The sequence below is a fragment of the Acanthochromis polyacanthus genome, chromosome 1, assembly GCF_021347895.1.
Source record: "Acanthochromis polyacanthus isolate Apoly-LR-REF ecotype Palm Island chromosome 1, KAUST_Apoly_ChrSc, whole genome shotgun sequence".
Taxonomy (NCBI): domain Eukaryota; kingdom Metazoa; phylum Chordata; class Actinopteri; family Pomacentridae; genus Acanthochromis; species Acanthochromis polyacanthus.
Genome location: NC_067113.1, coordinates 18,108,286 through 18,126,960, shown reverse-complemented (window position 1 = coordinate 18,126,960; position 18,675 = coordinate 18,108,286). Strand labels below are relative to the sequence as shown.

At 41.9% G+C, this 18,675-nt stretch overlaps 1 protein-coding gene across 1 annotated transcript in view; it reads right to left on the bottom strand.

Moving 5' to 3' along the window:
- The window catches only part of eml5 (EMAP like 5), a 48,235-nt gene that overhangs the window by 23,588 nt on the left and 5,972 nt on the right, over positions 1-18,675 (bottom strand). The window contains 15 exon segments of the mRNA XM_022193251.2: positions 1,006-1,192; positions 1,301-1,419; positions 1,510-1,616; positions 3,713-3,880; positions 3,962-4,174; positions 4,274-4,530; positions 4,657-4,794; positions 5,699-5,900; positions 7,908-8,043; positions 8,595-8,780; positions 13,994-14,062; positions 14,423-14,454; positions 14,457-14,493; positions 14,495-14,521; positions 17,474-17,633. Coding sequence (XP_022048943.2) covers positions 1,006-1,192; positions 1,301-1,419; positions 1,510-1,616; positions 3,713-3,880; positions 3,962-4,174; positions 4,274-4,530; positions 4,657-4,794; positions 5,699-5,900; positions 7,908-8,043; positions 8,595-8,780; positions 13,994-14,062; positions 14,423-14,454; positions 14,457-14,493; positions 14,495-14,521; positions 17,474-17,633 — 2,038 coding nt within the window.

Sequence of the window (18,675 nt, the reverse complement as noted above, 5' to 3'; positions counted from 1 at the left end):
ATCTCTAGCTGGGAAAACTTATTTTAAGCTATATTTTACCAGGATTGTCAAGCTTAGGTGTCTTCAAATAAGCCAGATATGCTAAAAAAAAAAAAGAAAGAAGAAGAAGCAGTTTTCCCCTCAAAAACAGCTTTTAGCTTTCATGTAACCTCCTAATTTGAGGTGCATTAACCCTCCTGCTGTCTTCATTTACAAGCACCAAAAAATATTGTTTCCTTGTCTGAAAAAAAAATCCCTAATCAGCAAAAAAGTTGACCAAATTTCTGAAAATTTGCAAAACTTTCAGGAAGAAAATTCCAATAATTCCTTAAAAGCTTCCCTTATAAGTTTTATTTAAAAAAATCCCCCAAATTCGACATGAAAATTCTTGTCAATATTTTGAAAAAATGACTAAAAATCTTCCAAAAAAATCCTAAAAATATCTAAAGTGATTACATATATATCAGTAAAACGTCTAATATTTTCTTTAAGAACATTCACATAAAAATTTGCTGGATTTTGGTTGATTTTTTTGTGAATTATCTTAAGAAACATTATAAACATTTCCTTTTTTCCACCAAAAAATGTTCAAAGATTTCCCAAAAATGTTGAAAAAGTGAACATCAGAAGTTTCACTGGGAAATTTTTTTTTTTTCCACATTTTCAAACTTTAAAATAGGTTAATTTGACCCACAGGACGACAAGAGGGTTAAATTCATTTTGAGTTTTCTTGTAAAATTCAACTCAAAACAAAATAATTTCAAGATTGTTTGACTTAACAAGATATTTAAAATGCGTTGTCTTAAAAGAGACATCTTCACTAAAAATAAAACAAATAGACTGGTAAGATTTTGAGTTTTTGTGGTGCATTTACAAAATCTAGTACACAAACCCACTACAAATGAGAAATTTTGCTTAGATAAAGATGGCAGAGAGTCTCCAGCCTTCCTGAGCTCAAAGGTTTTCTAAGGCTATTCCTGAGCCAAAAAATCCTGAATCATTTATGTTAGCAGTTGTGGCAGCTACCTGGCCTGTTGCTACAAAGTCCTTCAGGGGATGAATAGCCAGACAGAGGATGTCATCATCATGGCCCATGTAGAAACGCTGCGTATTCTGCTGTCTGTTGTACACAACCCCTACGGCAGCTACGTGGTAGACTATCTCCCCGGTCTGGGTGTAGAACAGGTTGCTCCTGCAATCATAGCCCCTGTAGCTGCAGACAAAAAAACACATTTTGGAGGTATTTTATTTAGTTTCACTTCATAGAGACACTTTGAAATTGAAAAAACGTCTCTTTCGTTGTGCTAGAGAGTCGGCCTACCCGTGAATGAAGTGCAGTTTCACCCCACTCCCAGGAGCTCGTTCTCTCTTCTTCATGGCCGTTGCTCGATGTTTCTCTTTGCACTGCTCTTTGAGCTGAGGTAGATCTTCTTTATAAACCTGTATGGGTGTGGAAAACGGATTTACAAGTTGTTTTATAAACTGTGTGATTTCCCAGGAGATGCATTTATGTAGGATTTCATCACAAACCTGTCGTCTATATGTGAGCTGCGTCTCTTGCTCAATTTCTGAGTCCATCTCAGGTACGTCTGACTGATCAGAGTCTGACTCTTCACTGTTGGAGTCAGCCAAGGTCTCTGCGGGAGGAAACAAGGTTACATCACAGCTAGCCAGTAAAATCCTCCCCTGCCTCTAAATCAGACAAATATCCTACTGCTCAAGCTAAAAAAAACCACACTGCATCCTGTTTCAGGGGGAGTGAGGGTCGATCATGTAATAATACTGTGACATCTCCTATTTATTAGGCTGGCGTGCTTCGCAGTGACAACGCTCAAGACAAATGTATAAAAATGCTGATGCAGCACAGTGAAGCCGTGCCAAGACAAGGCAATAAGCAGAACTGGCAGCTAAGGGCGACTACTCATAAGATCCATTAGGAAAATTAAAAGGAAAGGCAGTTAGTGTGTGGTTTAATTTCAGAGAGCACAACTGCACTCTGTCTTTGGAAAAAATATGACTTTGAAATGACAATGCAATTATACTTTCCAAGCTTCATTCACTTTTATTGGATTCGTCTTAATTAATGAGATGGCTGTTCCTTCGCAGCGCTTTATAGAAATGATAATTCTTTTTTTTTTTTAAAGTACGCGACGGGAGAAATCTAGCACATTGCTCTCTGGTGGTTTAGTACATCAAGTTCACGAGGCTAGTGGGAGCAATATGCACATTATGTAACAGGAGGCTACATTCATTAAAGCCCTTAAATGCACAGTGATGCATTATTTCTTTTAATGGGGTGACATTAGCAGTCTTAAAGCAACAGAAATAGTTGTAGCCTCAGACTGACACTAAAGATACTTACAGTAATAATGAATATCACTCTTATGTCTGTAAGGATAAAGCTAGAGCCAGTCGGTGAATAGCCTTGCTAAGCATAAACACCGGAAGCTCAGGGAAAAAGCTAACCTAGCTCTGTCCAAAGCTAAAAAAATATGCCTACCAAGCGTGACTCGTCCTGCCTGTCAAACTTGTCATTTTTATTCTTTTGTTTATGTGAGCAAAACAGGTTTTAGCAGCGTTAGCAGGCCTTTATTTTTTAACGTTGGACAGATGACTAGAAGAAAACACACACACCACTTGCTTGATTTCCTTTGTGGTGCAGGGGATTAAATCCTCCAAACATCCATCTTATAGAGAATAGTATAAAATAGATCTGAGGCATAATTCCCTGAACAGCCTCTGGAGCTATATACCCAATCATCCAGTGTCCGTGAGGTAAAGTATACACCGGTCTGACAAACAGATCTTTGAAGGCTAGAATGGTGGAACATCACATTGCTACTTGAAAAGTGAACAAACACAGTCCAGGTGTCCTTCATGTTGCAAATATGAAACATACTCTGGCCTCGTACTGGTACACTGGAAATGAGAAGGTTCAAATTTCCAGACGATGAGGTGACTTGAGGTCATCCCTTCTGAAACATGAAGCCAACTAGATAACTAAATTTGAAATAGTAACTGCATATTTTGTGATTCTTTCTTCTGGTTTAAATGCATTTGGATAAACAGCTATGTTTTATAATATTCATATGTGCTGCTGAGAGGGTGTTTTCAAGGACTGGTGATGTCATTATGCTTTGGGGAAGCACACTGTATCTAAGCTCTACATCACTTCATGACTCATATGCCTCGAGAAAGGACTTGTGACCAAAACATCAACTTTTGAACAAATCCACAATATCAGCAGAGGCGAAATGTGTGTGCAGGAAAGATTTATCTTGAGTAACTTTGGAGAAAGGTAAACAAACTGTTCTCTATTCTTCCCCTGTTTTTGCAAACCAAATTATTCACCTTCTGGCTCAAACTTTACATTTAACACACAGACAAAGGAGTGGTATCATCATTTACCTCCAAGTAAAATGACAAACATAACTTATTTCCCCCCCAAAAAACATATTTTAAATTAACTTTCCTGAGCACTATTTTCCACTTATTTGACCAGGAGACTGAGTAGACAAAATTTCCATCAGGGTCCTACACTTAGCCTAATTTAATAATGTCTCGTTGGCAGGAGCCACTGATTTTGAGAAATAAGTAATATCAGTAATGCAAGTCAGCAGCTGCATTAAAATGTAACGCTGCAATATTCCTAAATGGACTGATCAGAAGTTAAATCTGCATTTAGGGTAAGTATAGTGACATAAATAGTGAGTGGATAAGAGTATTATCTCACCTTGTGGTGCTATATGGAGAGCCTCTTTAGATTTTCTTTCAGGAACAAACTTCCACTGGAACACTGAGTGATCTGCACCGCCGATCGTTATGACCCACTGGTAATCATGTGACCATCTAGCGTTGGTTATATGAGCTGAGTGACCTAAATACTTTTTAAATTTTGCACCTGAAATCAAGAGGAAATACATCAGAAATTTGCTCATTTCAAAATGTTAGTGATAAGCTTTTTCCGATATTCAGTTTTTACCTTTTTTTACACAAGGATATCGTAAAAGTTTGACTAGTCCATAGTCGTCGGCTGTTACTAAGACTTGATTGCTGTAGTTGGCATCCACAGAGTTGATGTCATTGATATCTGAGTACTTGGGCCATATTCCATTGACTTCAGGGCCCAACACACATGTCCATGAAGCCCACTGCACCAGCTTCAGCTCCTCCCTGTTGGTCACCTCCTTCCCACCTCAATAAAAGACAGAAACATTTTATCTCACAAAGCAGCTCCTTGAAGAAACACAACTCTTCTGGGAGCACACAACCGCTCGACTGTTCTCGTACTTACTTGGCATCCTGTAGAAGAGCCTCCTGCCGCTGCCGTCATTGGTCTGCAGGTACTTGCTGTCCGTGGACCAGTCCATGTGTGTGATGAAGCTGCTGGAGCCGATGCACTCGCCCACTTTCTTGTACCTCTGCACAACACCGTAGATGTCCACTGAGTTATCATTAGAGCCGACAGCCAAGTGAGCCCCATCGGGGGAGTACTTCAGCTCATGAATGGCCTCCTTCCTGTCCTTGATGTGTACCACCTCTGTCATATCTCTGGAGAGAAGCAGACAAATGTATCTTGAATCAAGAGGTAAAATGGACACGAAATAATGGAGTCTTTCATTTCAGCAGGCAGTCAGTGAGGATCAAAATTTCTCCCTTTGAATTTTGTGTGCCCACCTGACTCTTAAAACGGTGAATGAGCCATCCTTCATTCCCAGCGCCAGGTGAATACCGTCAGTGCTCACGGCTGCACAGCGAATAGGCTCCTCCATGTTACAGCGAGCTATCAGTGCATGATCTATAAGGCTCCATATCCTTTAGACACAGAAGAGTAGGAAAAATGAAGGAGGAAAAGCAGCAATGGAGTTACACAGAATCAAACAACCGGAGCAGAGGAGCAGCCGGTAAAATAGTCTGCCAAGATAATAATGAAAAAGCAATAAGGTTAGTCATCTTTTTCCTGTTATGAATTTGTTTTATGGCTACACACTGACAGTTAAAAATGTTTCATAAGAGTATTTTTTGCAGTAAGGCCATACAGCAACAACAAAAATATTTTATTAGGTACAACTTCACAATCAATTTGCCATGCAGCCAGGTGACAAATAAAAAAGAAAAAATAATCTGAACTCCCAAAGAGAAGGGATATGGTAGATCTGTTCTGTTGTTGGAGGCATTTTGCCAACATTGTTTGGGTCTGCTTGTCTTCTTAGAGGTAAGGGACAGATCAATACAAAGTTATTATGAAAGATCATCTGTATCTTACAATGAAACATTTCTCTCTTGATGGAAGCCAAGTCCTCTAGGATAGCAATGCCCCCATCCATAAGGCACAAGGAGTCAGTGAATGGTTTGACGAGGCAAAATGATTCACAGTCACCAGCTTTCAACATACACTGAACACCAGTGGAAGTTTTTGGACCGACATATGAGACAGCACTCTCCACCACCATCTTCAAAAGACCAAATGAGGAAATATCTTTTGGAGGAAAGGCGCTTAATCCCTTCAATAGCATTTCAAAGACCTGTAGTATCAATGCCAAAGGACACTGAAGCTAATCTGGTAAAATGTGGTGGCCCAAAATCTCATTAACACACTTTTTGTTAGCTTTTCCTTGAATTTGTCACCCACCTGTACAATATAAATAATATGACACGTAGGTTTCTCAAAAAAATCCAAGCACTCTTAGCACTACACGGTCTGAAAATGAAGCATCACCTGACTGAGCGGTCGTCACTTCCTGTCATGGCCAGAGGCTTAGTGGGGTGCAGGGCAAGCGCCCACAGCTCGCCCTCACAGTGACCCTGCATGATGAGGAAGGGCTTGTTGCGGTCGTGGACCACCACCTCGAAGATCTCACTGTCCTGTGTGCCCACCAGGATGTGATCTCCCCGCCAGCACACACTGCGCACAGACAGCCCTGTCAAAAAGACACAAACAGATGGTAAACATCAGGCATGATTTGAAAAAAAAGCATGCAAACACAAAAGCAGACAAACATTTACCACTTACACAGCCATTGTAAGAGACGCAACAGGGATAATAAAGACAGGAGGTGATAATAGCCATCTGCAGGCTACCTTGGACGGAGGTTTTAACAAGAAATACAATGACGGCACGTGTTTTCAAGCCGATCTTACTCGTGGTGATACAGCAAGAACAGGATGCAGGATGCATATGCCGTATACATACAGTGCTGTGCAAATGTTTCAGGCACTTAGAATGTTTCAATTCCTGTCAGTAATGCAGTATCACCAGGGAGGCATCTAACCGGTCCTGGATTCAGTCTACAGTGTTACAAGAACCTCAAACAGCCAGAACTATCTTCAGCAACAAGAAGAACAAAGAGTCCTACAACAGAGTCCTGACGTCAGCATCATGGAGTCAGTCTGGGATTACATGACGAGACAGAAGACACAAACTAAATTCACAAAATAATTGTAGAAAGTCTCCAAGATGCTGCAAGAACCTACCTATCACCTACATTAAAAACACATGTCTACCTAGGAGAGCTGGTGCTGCTTTAAATACCGGGCTTTGCAAAAGTTCGGTTTCATGATCTTTAGAGACGTTTACGAGTCAGAGTGAAAACTTCCATTAAACAAACTGAAAGTTCTACCTTATAGGCAGGTGTCATTAATACAAATTTGTTCGCTGGTGAAGTTGTATCAAGATGGAAGTCAAAAGAGTTGAGATATCTGCTCTCCTTCATGCTGGCCACAACAAGTCTGACAGAGCCAAACAGCTGAACATCAGCTGGATGACCGTCCACAGAGTCGCGGAGAGGCTCAAGAATGGTGAAGACCTGAAAGATCGACCACGATCAGGCAGACCTCGAGTTGTCAAGCGTTCGGTGGTGAGAAAGGCCTTTCAAAGCAATCCGACGCTCAAAATGACTGAGTTCGCAAAGAACAGCCACAAAAGTCCTGCCGTGGGTGAAAAAGATCACAAAGAAGGGAGACTATGTCTTCCAGCAGGATGGTGCACCAGCCCACACTGCCAAGGTTGTGCAAGAGTGGTTAGGGTTCAACTTGAGTTTCTGGCCGAAGGACATGTGGCCGCCGCAGTCACCTGACCTCAACCCCCTCGACTACAGCGTGTGGGCGCACGTTGAGGGTAAGGCCTGCAAGGTCTGGCACAGTAGTGTCGAGGAGCTCAAGACTTCCATCAACCGTGTGTGGGTAGGAATGACGAAGGACTATGTCCGCAGGGTGTGCACAGCCTTCAGGTCTCGTCTGGAGCGTGTGATTGCAGCTGAGGGTGGCCACATTTGTGATTAATATTATCATCAACACATATATTGAAATATTTGGAAAATAAAAAATTATCTTATTGCACCAAAAAAAATCTTTGTGTTCATTTTCGTGAATGTCTCAACAAGTGTAACAGAACTTTTGCAAAGCCCGGTATAAGGATGGAAAACACCAAATACTGACTTTATTTTGTTATTTTTTCTGTTCATAGTTTTTTATATTTAGTTACATTCAGTAACTAGATATAAAATGCATTTAAATGTAGTTTTTAAAACTTTTGCACAGGACTGTGAGTGAGAAACATATCCTTATGCGACGTAAAAACTGCAACAGAGCTTGGACTTACTAACAACAAGAGGAACAGCAGAACAATGTGGGGACTGCTACAAACAGACTGACATGGTTGGTAACTACGCCCTCAATGACATTACCCACCTCGGCTATTTTCACCTCTAGCTACTGATAGGTCCATTACAAGTAAAGAAGATGGGAAAAATAGAGAAGAAAGAAAATGTTAGTAAGGTGTTAAGAAGTGGGTTAAAGAACGGCTTTGGCATCCAACAGAGCTTGTTCTGTACATTTATACAGTTCTCTCAGCACCTCAGCAGACCACGATTTAGCCTGCAACCTTTTGTGCTCAGATTAAAGGGGAAAAAAAGGCAATTGAACATTACCTTTATATCCTTGGTCTGTTTCCCTGAGATCAATGACAGTAATTGGTTTGAAGTTGAGATCCCACAGCCGGACGCAGCCGTCTCGGCCCCCAGTAGCAAAGCCCTCTTCACAGGCATTCATGCTGAAAATCCCTGACTGGAGGAAATGACAGGCTGTCAGTGAGGATCTGCACAATAAATGAGCAACGACAGAACCAGCCCCAGATTCAGGGCTGCTGTTCAGCCAGGCATTTGTTTAACAAGGCTTTCACAATTACAAACCTGCTGCTGTAGCCTCAAGATAAGACCAAACAGAGAAACAGGAGGTGTCATATTTGTTTTCATTATTACTGAAAAGCTCCACTGATGGGCTCATTTGTCTGGGACGTACTGTATGCACAAGGGAGGTCCCTTGTCGTGGCCCCAGTGGAACATTTGGAGATACAAAAAGCAGGAATAAACGTGTACTGTAGTTATTATCCCATCCCCCATTTTCCTATCCCCCCACCCAGCTGTTGATCCCATAGATATCATTTAATCCTGTGGAGCAAAAGGCTGATCCTTTTCAACTGAGCAGAATCAAATGAAGCCAGCATGTGGCCTTCAAACTTGGTTAAGTTTGCTCCATGTTTTCACTGCGATTCTTCTGTATATGGTGCAGCCAGTGAGTATGGAAAAGCAGCCCCAGTCAAACAGCAGGGAACTTACCCCATGAGCTCCTTGCACCGTCCTCATCAGGTTGATCCCTTTCCATACGTAGATGTCACCATTCAAGGCACCTGAATATGTGACTTCGTCCTTGGCGCAGGCGAGACAGAGGATGGTTTGGAGATCCCCCGTTTTGCCAAAAACACCACGTTTGGGCGTGAGAGCATTACCGCATAAGCTCCAAAACTGCAAACACAAACAGCAAGAGTGAAAGAGTATGGTGGCTAATAATCCCCTGTGTAATCCTGTCCTGAAAGAGCAAATGGATAATTATGGAGTATTTGGAAACGACAGAGTGAAAATCATCAAGTCATTTATGGTTTGACACACACACACACAGACACAGACTCCAATAAAAAAAACAAGCACAGAGACCTTGAGAGAGAGCAAAGTCAAATTCAAATGCGCCCCCTGCCACCTCCCCTTCTTCTGCATGTGATACTGGGGACTCTAGCTGGGGGTGAGTGCTGTAACCACCTGATCAGCATGCACAGACACAGACACACGCATGCATACATGAGGCTCATTATTTATGAACAAGGTCATTGGGATGCACGGGCATGGCCTCGTCTGAGGACTAAATCCATCAAACGGACGAGGAGAGAGCGAAAGAGAGACGTTCTGTCTGCATGGCGATGAGATCACAGGGAGAAAGCTCACGAAGGGCGTCTCGAATACTGAGACGCAGCCGTCAGCACGTGAAACCGAGACGCACTCATCACCGGCACGCAGCAGGAAAATGACAGACTGACAGCCCTTTCTCTGACCTACCTAAAGGAGGATTTACCTCCACACTGGCTGCCATGTGGATTAATATAAAAACATATATAGGTGGTGACATACTGTTTCTGATAAATGCGTGAATTGTAACTTGGTAACAGAACGAACGAATAATGAGCCTGTTGACAGCGACGGCTTGTAACACGCTCACTAACACCTTTCATCCTGAGTGATAGAGCCGCTGTGCGCTAACAGGAGGGATCGATTATCAGAGACGGGCATCGCAGGCTCAGATACAGCCCTGCCATCAAACATCTAAGGCTTGTACGCACCTAAACAGAACAGGACTTTTTAAAACCCTGAGCTCTAACTGAGATTTGAGTATTTGCATGTGCATGAGCTTACATGGTGGGTCAGGGATGAAGGTTAAGTAGTGAAGATCATAGGTAGGTGTGTGTGTGTGTGTGTGTGTGTGTGTGTGTGTGTGTGTGTGTGTGTGTGTGTGTGTGTGTGTGTGTGTGTGTGTGTATGAGGAATCTAGGACAGTGTACATGCAGGTTGAAGTGTGTCAAGCGCTGGTATGTTTAAGGTTTGGTGGTGAAGGGGCTGGGAGGGGGTTTTGGGGCCACGCCTGTTGCAGAGGCAACAGGGATGGATGCGGTGTGACTGCACAGCCCTCCCTGCCCACAACTGATAAGGCAGCGAGGCACGGGCACGGGCTAATCCCTTTGCTGCTGAATTACTGCGAGGAGACGGGATGCTGGTGGGGTTTGTGATGAGCCCACGAGCAGGAGAGAACAGGGAAAGAGTGCACGCTAGAAAGGTGTGCTGAAAAACGAGACATCTCTAAGTGGAAATGAAGATCTAGGAACCGCGTTGCTTTTTCTGAATATCATTTCTTAAAGTTCTTCCAGACAATACAAGAGAGAAGCTTTCACTCTTAACACAGGATTAGTGGTGTGTCATTAGCAGAGCTACCTCCACCATTACTCCAAGGAGAACCTTCTAAATGTAATTAACACAGGAAAGGTGATGGAACTCATCATCAGCTACTGTGCTGTTCCACCCTGCTCGCCCTTCATCTCCTTTATAATATCCCCTCTTGTTAGACTACAGTGACCCTGAGTGGTGTCAGAGCGCTAACTGCTACACTAACAGAGGTCAACCGTTTGGCAGCTTGCTGGAAGGAAAACTAAATGACTGGCCAGTAGCTTTGCTGGAAGCACATCTCCTCAAAGCTGCTGTCATCCATCCACAACATGTCAAAATCAAGCTTGACTCTGTGCCAATTTGTGGTCCGCAAACACACAAACAACGTCTGTCTGTGAGCACTCCCTCTCTCAAACACACACTCTTTTCCTTAAAGGGCCATACCAGTGCATTTACCAGCTCAGTGATCGCACATCATGTCACCTTTGCATTTTTCCTGACCATTTGTAAAACAATGAATACAATTTTAGATGCGTATAGTTTCTGCTGTTGGAGGCACATCTTTTAGCTTCAATTTATTTCTGAGTGGTGTGAAAATATATTAGTAGACTCCATCCATCCATTCTTTTGTCAGTGTTACAGTGTTATGGACGGATAATAATAGGTAATTCACTGACAACCTTGATAAAGCTTGATATTTTGATGTATCAATTAAACAGCTTTTGCAATGGACCATGTGAAAACAAACATCTTTTTCCAGTTTATAAACTGTGCCAAAAATAGATACGTTTTTTTGCCTTGTTAACATGTCCATGTTGTGGTTTTAATATGCTGAAATAATTCAAATAAGTAGCCATGGCGGAGCATTTCAACCTTGAAGCTGCAGTGTGCCAATGACAATCTCAAAAACATGGATTCAAGCAGCCAGAGTTTCACACAAAACAAATCTAAAGAAATAATCCTGTCATCTTGGAGGCAGAGCCTTCTGTATCATTATTCTCAGTTTTCTGGTTCAAACATGTATGCCTGAATTACCCCAATATTACAACTTGCCACAGCGTAGCATCAAGGAGTGACTGAGCAGAAGTGTAGGTGAGCTGGTGTGTTCGAGCTGCAGGAAGTAGCAGAGTGGAGGATAGAGATAGAGGCACGGACTTCATAGATGTTCTACTCATTCCAACAGAAGCAACAGTGCAGAGATAAAGATTTTTTTATGGTAAAACTTCTAAATATACAATTTTGGTATATAGAGATGAGTTTTTATGGGTTAAACCAAAAACTGGAAACAAGTTAAAGCTAATTTAAGAGTTCATTTGCAAAAACAGGTAACTCCGTTTGCACAAAACTCATTTTTTTATTGTTTACTTGAGATAATAATAATAATTTATTTTTTCTCTATTTTGTCATGAATTTTTCTACCGAGTCAAACACACTCAACTTCAGCTTGATTGATATTATTTCAAGTCAACAATAAAAAAAAGTTTTCTGAAAATTTATCGAAACGGAGTTATCTGCTTTGGCAAATGACCTCTTCAATTTCATTCTGCAACTTCCCCAGATAGCAAACTATGGGTGAATCAATGTTGAATCTATGTTGAGACCGAACGTCGAAATTATACAGAAAGCGCAAGGTTGATAAATGTTGAGTCAACGTTTGCTTACATAGATTACATGTTTGCAAACATAGATTCAACATTAATTAAATATTGACCTGTCAAACATTTTAATTAAACCAAAATACAATGTAGATTCAATGGTATCTTTTAAATACAAACTTCAATGTTGACAAAATGTTGTTGAATCAACGTTGATCCAACCATCAGTTTTCAACCGTAACCAAAATTCAACCTTCTTAACCCTAATTCAACATTGATTTAACATCTTTTGCTATCTGGGTAAAGTGTGATTTATGGTTGAAAGCAAACGTTGACTCAACATTTTATCAACCTTGTGCTTTCTGTATAATTTCGACGTTAGGTCTCAACATAGATTCAACATTGATTCACCCATAGTTTGCTATCTGGGTCTCTTGGCAGGTCAGAGTTAAAATGTACAGGCAATAACAGAGCAGCACTGAACAAAACAAGAGCAAGTAACATACAATTCTAAGTCTAAGGCAAGTTCATAGCTGAGGCAAAATAAATGCAAAACTGTGTGTGGCAAAAATAACACAAAAAAAAAATCAAAGCTTCTTAACATGTCAACATGTTTGGCAAAATGGTGATGGTAAGTATATAGGATTTGTGATAAATTATCTTCAGAGAGGGTTCGGAACTGGTTTGCAACAAGGGATTGCAAAATAAGTCAGAGGGTTTGTTGGAGAAGATGTGCACAAAAACAATTTCTGAAAGTAAAAATCCTATAAATTTCTTTAAACGCGAGCTAATTGGTAACTTACTGGATGATTTAACTTCTAAGGTCTGTAAAATTATGTTAGAACACTGACAATTAGGTGTCACAAGCAGATTTTGTTTTGCTTTAAGAAGCTAAACAGATTGGAAGCTGCTGGGCCACATTGTGCAAAAACCAGTGATGGTACAACCCTTAAACAGCCTCTAATCAGCCCAGACTCAGGCAGTGGGCAGATGAAGGACAGGTGTGGTGTCTCTGTTTTGGGTGGCTGAAAAAGAGCAAACTAAGGTCTGAGTTGTCCTGAACAAATCAAAACATGAACCAACAAAACGAGGAGCTGCATGAGGAGGAACGCGTCCTCGTCACAGAGGTTGTGTTTTCCTCAGCCTGCTAGTGAGTGGATTACTGGGACTAAATCTCCTGGATGCTCTGAGTGCTATAATCGCTGAGCGAGCACAGGCCGGGGGAGCAGATGTCACATGGTCCGCAGGGTGAAGGCTGGGGAATTATGTGGGACAATTGCTGGATTGCCTTGGCATCAGAAAACCAGAGCGGAGGAAAGCATGAGGAGTAGGAGGGAAGGACTGAAGGATTCAGCGGGGACTGGTGGGGGGGTGTGAGGGTGTTTCTGTGTCACGGCGGTGGAGGAAGAGTTCAGGAGGGGGAATTACTACGAGAGAGGAGGCAGGTCAAGCTGGATTGAGAAGAGGGAGTCATCAGTGAGATGGTACAGCACTGAGAAATAGAAAATACAGTAGGCTTAACCCCAGCCCCTCCCCCTCGACTGCATCAAACCCATTTAAGCGTGCCGCAAAGGGCCAGGGGCATACCTTCTATCTGAGCACGATTCATTCTTCTGTCAGTGTTTTGGAAATAAGCTTCCTCTGCGGCGCCGAACACTACTACATCTCCCAAGGGAAGACTTGGTAAGACACCCTGCATTAACTCATTGAAGATTTATGAGCACCACTCTTGTGTGAAAAGAAGTGATAGAGATAGGCCTGGAAAGGGAAGCGAGCACAGCTGCAGTTTGTGCTGTTTTTAAAAGCTGAATGACGGGTTGTCGAGTAGCAGAGTCATGGACCCCCATGAAAAGGCATTTTTCCCCCTTCTGCAGTGCAGATTAATACAAATTTGAGAGTAGAATCTGTGAGTCATTGCGTGTCCTACTTATGTTAAATGCCTAATAACCATGGACTAAAGTGAATTTGCATAGATCTATTTTAAGGCGTCGATATAGCCATGACGATAAAGCAGAGGCGGCAGGGAAGAAAGGGGCACAGAGCCACCAGATTCTTCAGACTTCCTAAAAATCATAATCTATGTTGAGATATTATGCAAATGAAGCAGAAAAACTTCAGTATGCTGCACTTAAAATGTCCAGGAAAGGGCCGTACCTTGATATGTTTGACACCACAGCTCACAAGCTTGCTCGGCTGGTACAAATCCCACGATATGTCAAATATCTACAGGAAGAAAAAACACAATGCAATAAATATTGTATTATTGGAACACAAAAAACACAATACAACACCTGAAATGCAGATTTTGAAAGTCAAAATTAACAAAAGACATTTGTGTTTGCTCTGCTTCTGTTTGAATGCATGTGGACTGTATTAGAAAACAACAGCTGCCTGTATTTCATCTTTTTAAAATTCCTTTCATTAGCTGTGCACCCTCTTAGACGGGCTCTGGAAAGCTCACAATCAATCAGGCCTAACTTGTTTATGTCCCTGTTGGGCAGGCGCTCCATCCTGCGTTTATAGCTAATTGAGGCGGTCGATTCTGAGCTTGCGACAGTGACAGGGGAGGAAGAAGTTGTTTACCCTGTCTGTATGACCGGGAGCAGCTGCCAGAACCTTCCTCTCCTCCAGTCCCACACGCAGATTGTGTTTTTTTGAGTCCAAGCCCACGGACACCAAACACTGCAAAGAGAGAAAAGCACTCACATCACAGATTGAACAGACTCTGCTCTGTTGCACTAATCACTGTTACAAACTTAGCTACCTCCACTGCGGCATGGTTGACCACAATGAAAGGGCTAATAATGGCTACAGAGCAGAAGAGAACAGTTGTCCAGCCCCTGGCACTTCCAGTGAGCACATTTGAGTGCTTTCGCTGGAGGAGCCTCCTATAGCTGACTGAATGAGTAGGCAGCAGCAGCAGTGGAGCAGAAGAGAAGAGAGCTGCTCTCATGGAAATCCTCCACCATTCTGCAGCTTGTTTTACATGGCAGAGGATGTCCTCTTTGATCCACTGCTGAATCAGTGTTTGGCTTCGGATGGAAGTCTCTGGTGAGGCCTTTGTACAGTTTTAACTTGTATTTAAAATGCCAGTGTTTTAATGATCAGCACAGAACCCCAATGTGACGAAACCCGGTGAAACTAAGCAGCTGAGAGGGCTGAAAAGTGCATCCAAAGTCAAGTAATTTTAGCCATGCAAGGGATGTTCTGTCGGCTGGTCCAGCTCCACAACCACTGGATGGACTGCTGTGAAATTTTGGGGCATTCGTGGCCTCCATAAAACAAATCCAAATGTTTTTAGAGCAGCTGCAAGGATGACACATCTGGCTTTTGGGTGAAACGCCATGAAAAATACTGCAATGAAATTTGGTGCACACATTCATGTTCCCCTAAGGAAAAATATAATAACTTTGGTGACCCCTTTAACTAGAACCAAATTTAATTTAGGTCTACAACCAAGCATTGATATTCTCAACAAACTCTGTTGTACAATGAATTAGGTAGTAATTAGCAAACTATGAAGCTTAATGTGGTAAACACTGCACCTGCCACACAGTATATTAGCATGGCAACGTTAACGCTGTAATTATGGCTGAATGCTGTTGTTAGCGAGGCTGCTAGCATGGCTGTTCACGCTTAATCTCATTTAGAGCTCATTAGGGTTTCATGTGGAAATATTCTGTGCAATCATGCATTCGAACTAGTCTTTACTCAAGAAATAAGCAGCAACATAAAAATCCTAAATGTGGCCTCAACCACTGCAAAATGTGGCATATAAACAAGAAAAAGAATTTAGAAAAACAAAGGTCACAAGTTTTTGCGGTCTTTGTACCAGACAGCACAATAGATGAACCGGCACCAGGGAATCCTCTGGATTGTCCTGAGTTTCGCTCTGACTTCCTCCGAACCAGGAAGGGAAGAGATGGAGAGTAAATAGAGCCGCTAAACTGAGAAGCGTTGGAGCCTCCTCTGGCTTCAAACACTGTCACTTTCCATCTAAATCCCAGCTCTCTACCCGAGCAGGAAAATAGCACAGGGTCATCTCCCTGTCTCTTACTGCAAAATACAGGATGTATAACTCCACTCCGAGAGCTCCTACGGGAGGAGAGAGAGACGTGCAGAGATAAAAACCTAGCAATGGTTCCGTACTGTATTGATTTTTGCAGCCCAAATCAACATTAGGTGGAGGCTGCAGTGTGTAAACATTAACTGGTGGCAAGTCTGCAGAGAGCTGACAAAGAAGATAACATGAAAAGGCTAAGAAGGAGGTTGCTTGGATGTGTTAGTGATTAAAAAAACAACAACTTGTATGTATTGCTGCGAGGTCATCCTGTCCGTTATTTTCGAGAGTGAATTTTTTCCCACCTTAACGTTTCCCAGCTGCCGTCAAACTCAGTGATTCAATTGTATCAAGCAGTGCAGCTCACTGTTTTTCTGTGAAATCTTCAAAGCCGAGCCGGTCTGAGCAACTGCAGAGGTGTCATTCAGAAATTCCACCCTGCAGGTGAGCTGCAAGAAGCTGTACTGCTCAATCTGAACTGATCTGCACCGCAAAAACTCAAAATCTTACCAAGTTTATTTGTCTTATTTTTAGTGAAAATGTCTCATCCCACTGGATTTAAGATGAATTCACTTAACAAGTGACATTTCAGCAAGAAAGAGGGACTTGTTTTTAGACAATACATCTTAAATACTTGTTAAGTCAAACAATCTTGAAATGATGTTGTTTTAACCCTCGTGTCGTCCTGCGGGTCAAATTGACCTTTTTTTAAAAAGTATAAAAATGTGGAAAAAATATATAGATTTTCACAGTGAAAACTTCCACATTTTCTAATTTTTTTGGGAAATTTTTGAACAATTTTTGGTGGAAAAAAAAGAAACATTAAAAAAAAGTTTCTTTCAGAACATTCACAAAAATCAACCAAAATCCATCGATTTTGGCTGATTTTTTTTGTGAATGTTCTTAAAGAAAATGTTAAAAGTTTTACTGATATATATATATATATATGGAATCACTTTAGATATTTATAGGATTTTTTGGAAGATTTTTATTCATTTTTTAAAAAATATTTACAATTTTTAGATTTTTTAAAATTTTAAAATTTTTATTTCTTGCCAAATCTGGGGATTATTTTTTAAAAATAAAACTTTTAAGGGAAACTTTTAAGGAATTTTCTTCTTGAAGATTTTGCAATTTTTTTTTTTATAAATTTGGGAATTTTTTTGCAGAATTTTTGGATTTTTGTCAGACAAGTGAACAATATTTTTTGGTGTCATAAATGAAGACAACAGGAGGGTTAAGACACCTGAGCTTGACAATCCTGGTAAAAGATATCTTAAACTAAGCTTTCCCAGCTCATTTTAAGATCTCAAGATTTTAAATGTCATATCTTATTTCAAGAAATCTTACCAAGTCATTTTTCACTTGTTCTACTGGCAGATTTTTTCACTTATTTCATTGTAAAAGTTCTTTGAAATAATTTTTTTTTTCTTGTTTTGAGAGGGGCATTTCTTCCAGTGTGGGGACACTTTCAGATTTTGGACAAACAAAGATTTAAACTACAGCACCACAGTTCATGTTCAACTGTGACAGGTTCTTCCTGTCATTTTAAATTAGCGTTATCTCAACTGTACCTGTCCCTCGAGGTCAAAGGCAAGGCAGGCGATGCCATGTGTGTGCACATCCTTGAGGATGGACACAGTCTGCACAGTGTAGGAGTCCCATACGCAGATGTAAGGCTCCTTGCCCACCTGTCCTGTGGCCACCAACACACGCTCCGGATGCAGTGCTAGACTGTGCAGACAGAAAGAGGGAGGGAAAACATCTGGTTAGCTTTTCAAACTTGCGTGCTTGCATGTGTGTCTGCGTGTGCCGAGGGCGGACTGGGATTCGCCTTCCCAGCTGAAACCACTGGGATGAGATGAACACATTAAGTCTGGATATGGACGCAGAGGGGCAGCTTGACGAGGTGACATGGTTCCATTAACTCAGCCGTGCTCAGATGCGCACACACAGCCTGGCTTCATGCATGCCTACGAGGCGTTCACAGAATGCATAAAACAGTATTGATGAGTCTGTGCATTTACATCCTTCTGCATTTTAGTTCATTTCCCCATCATAATCTGAACTATTGTCTGCCTGTTTCACCTTTTCTAATACATCTGGGGTTTCCTCGCATCACCGGGCATATGTTTGTAACACTGTTACATAATGCCCCCTCCTCTCCACTCGTACCTCCCCCACCTACAAGCATTCCCACTCTACAGCTGAGCAACAGCCTGCTTTATAAAGCTGTCACTCCCTCCTCCTGCACCACCCATCCTTTCAGCAGACCCCAGTCACGTTCCAAGCAGGCCTGGGTGAGTCACTGGGCGATTCTTCCTCTCGCCTTTTCCTGGCCTATATATTTTATGCTGCGATGGAGCTCCCTCCATTATAATCAGACAGCCTGTTTTTGCCAACTGCTCTCCAGAATTTCTAATCCTGCCGTGTATGTAGACAGGCGGCCGCCGAAGCTTCACGGGTCGGGCAGCATCAACCTGCTGAGTCAAAGCAGCTCACGACAAATGTTCCCTTCAGTCTTTTACCTCCTTCGCCCACTCTCCCTGTCTTTCTCCTTGAAACTTTTCACTGTGAGTCTTTCTGTCTGACTAGTGACGCTTCATCTGCATTTGAAATGCGCTGTCATCACGGACTTGACAAAGCTTGCTGGTGTAACGTCCCTGAAAGCTGGAGTGGGTTAGAAGTGACAGGCCTGATCTCTGTCCTCCCTTAACCCTCTCCACTTGTTCTCTCCCTTCGCCTCTGCTTCACCATCTTCTCTATCGAACCTCTC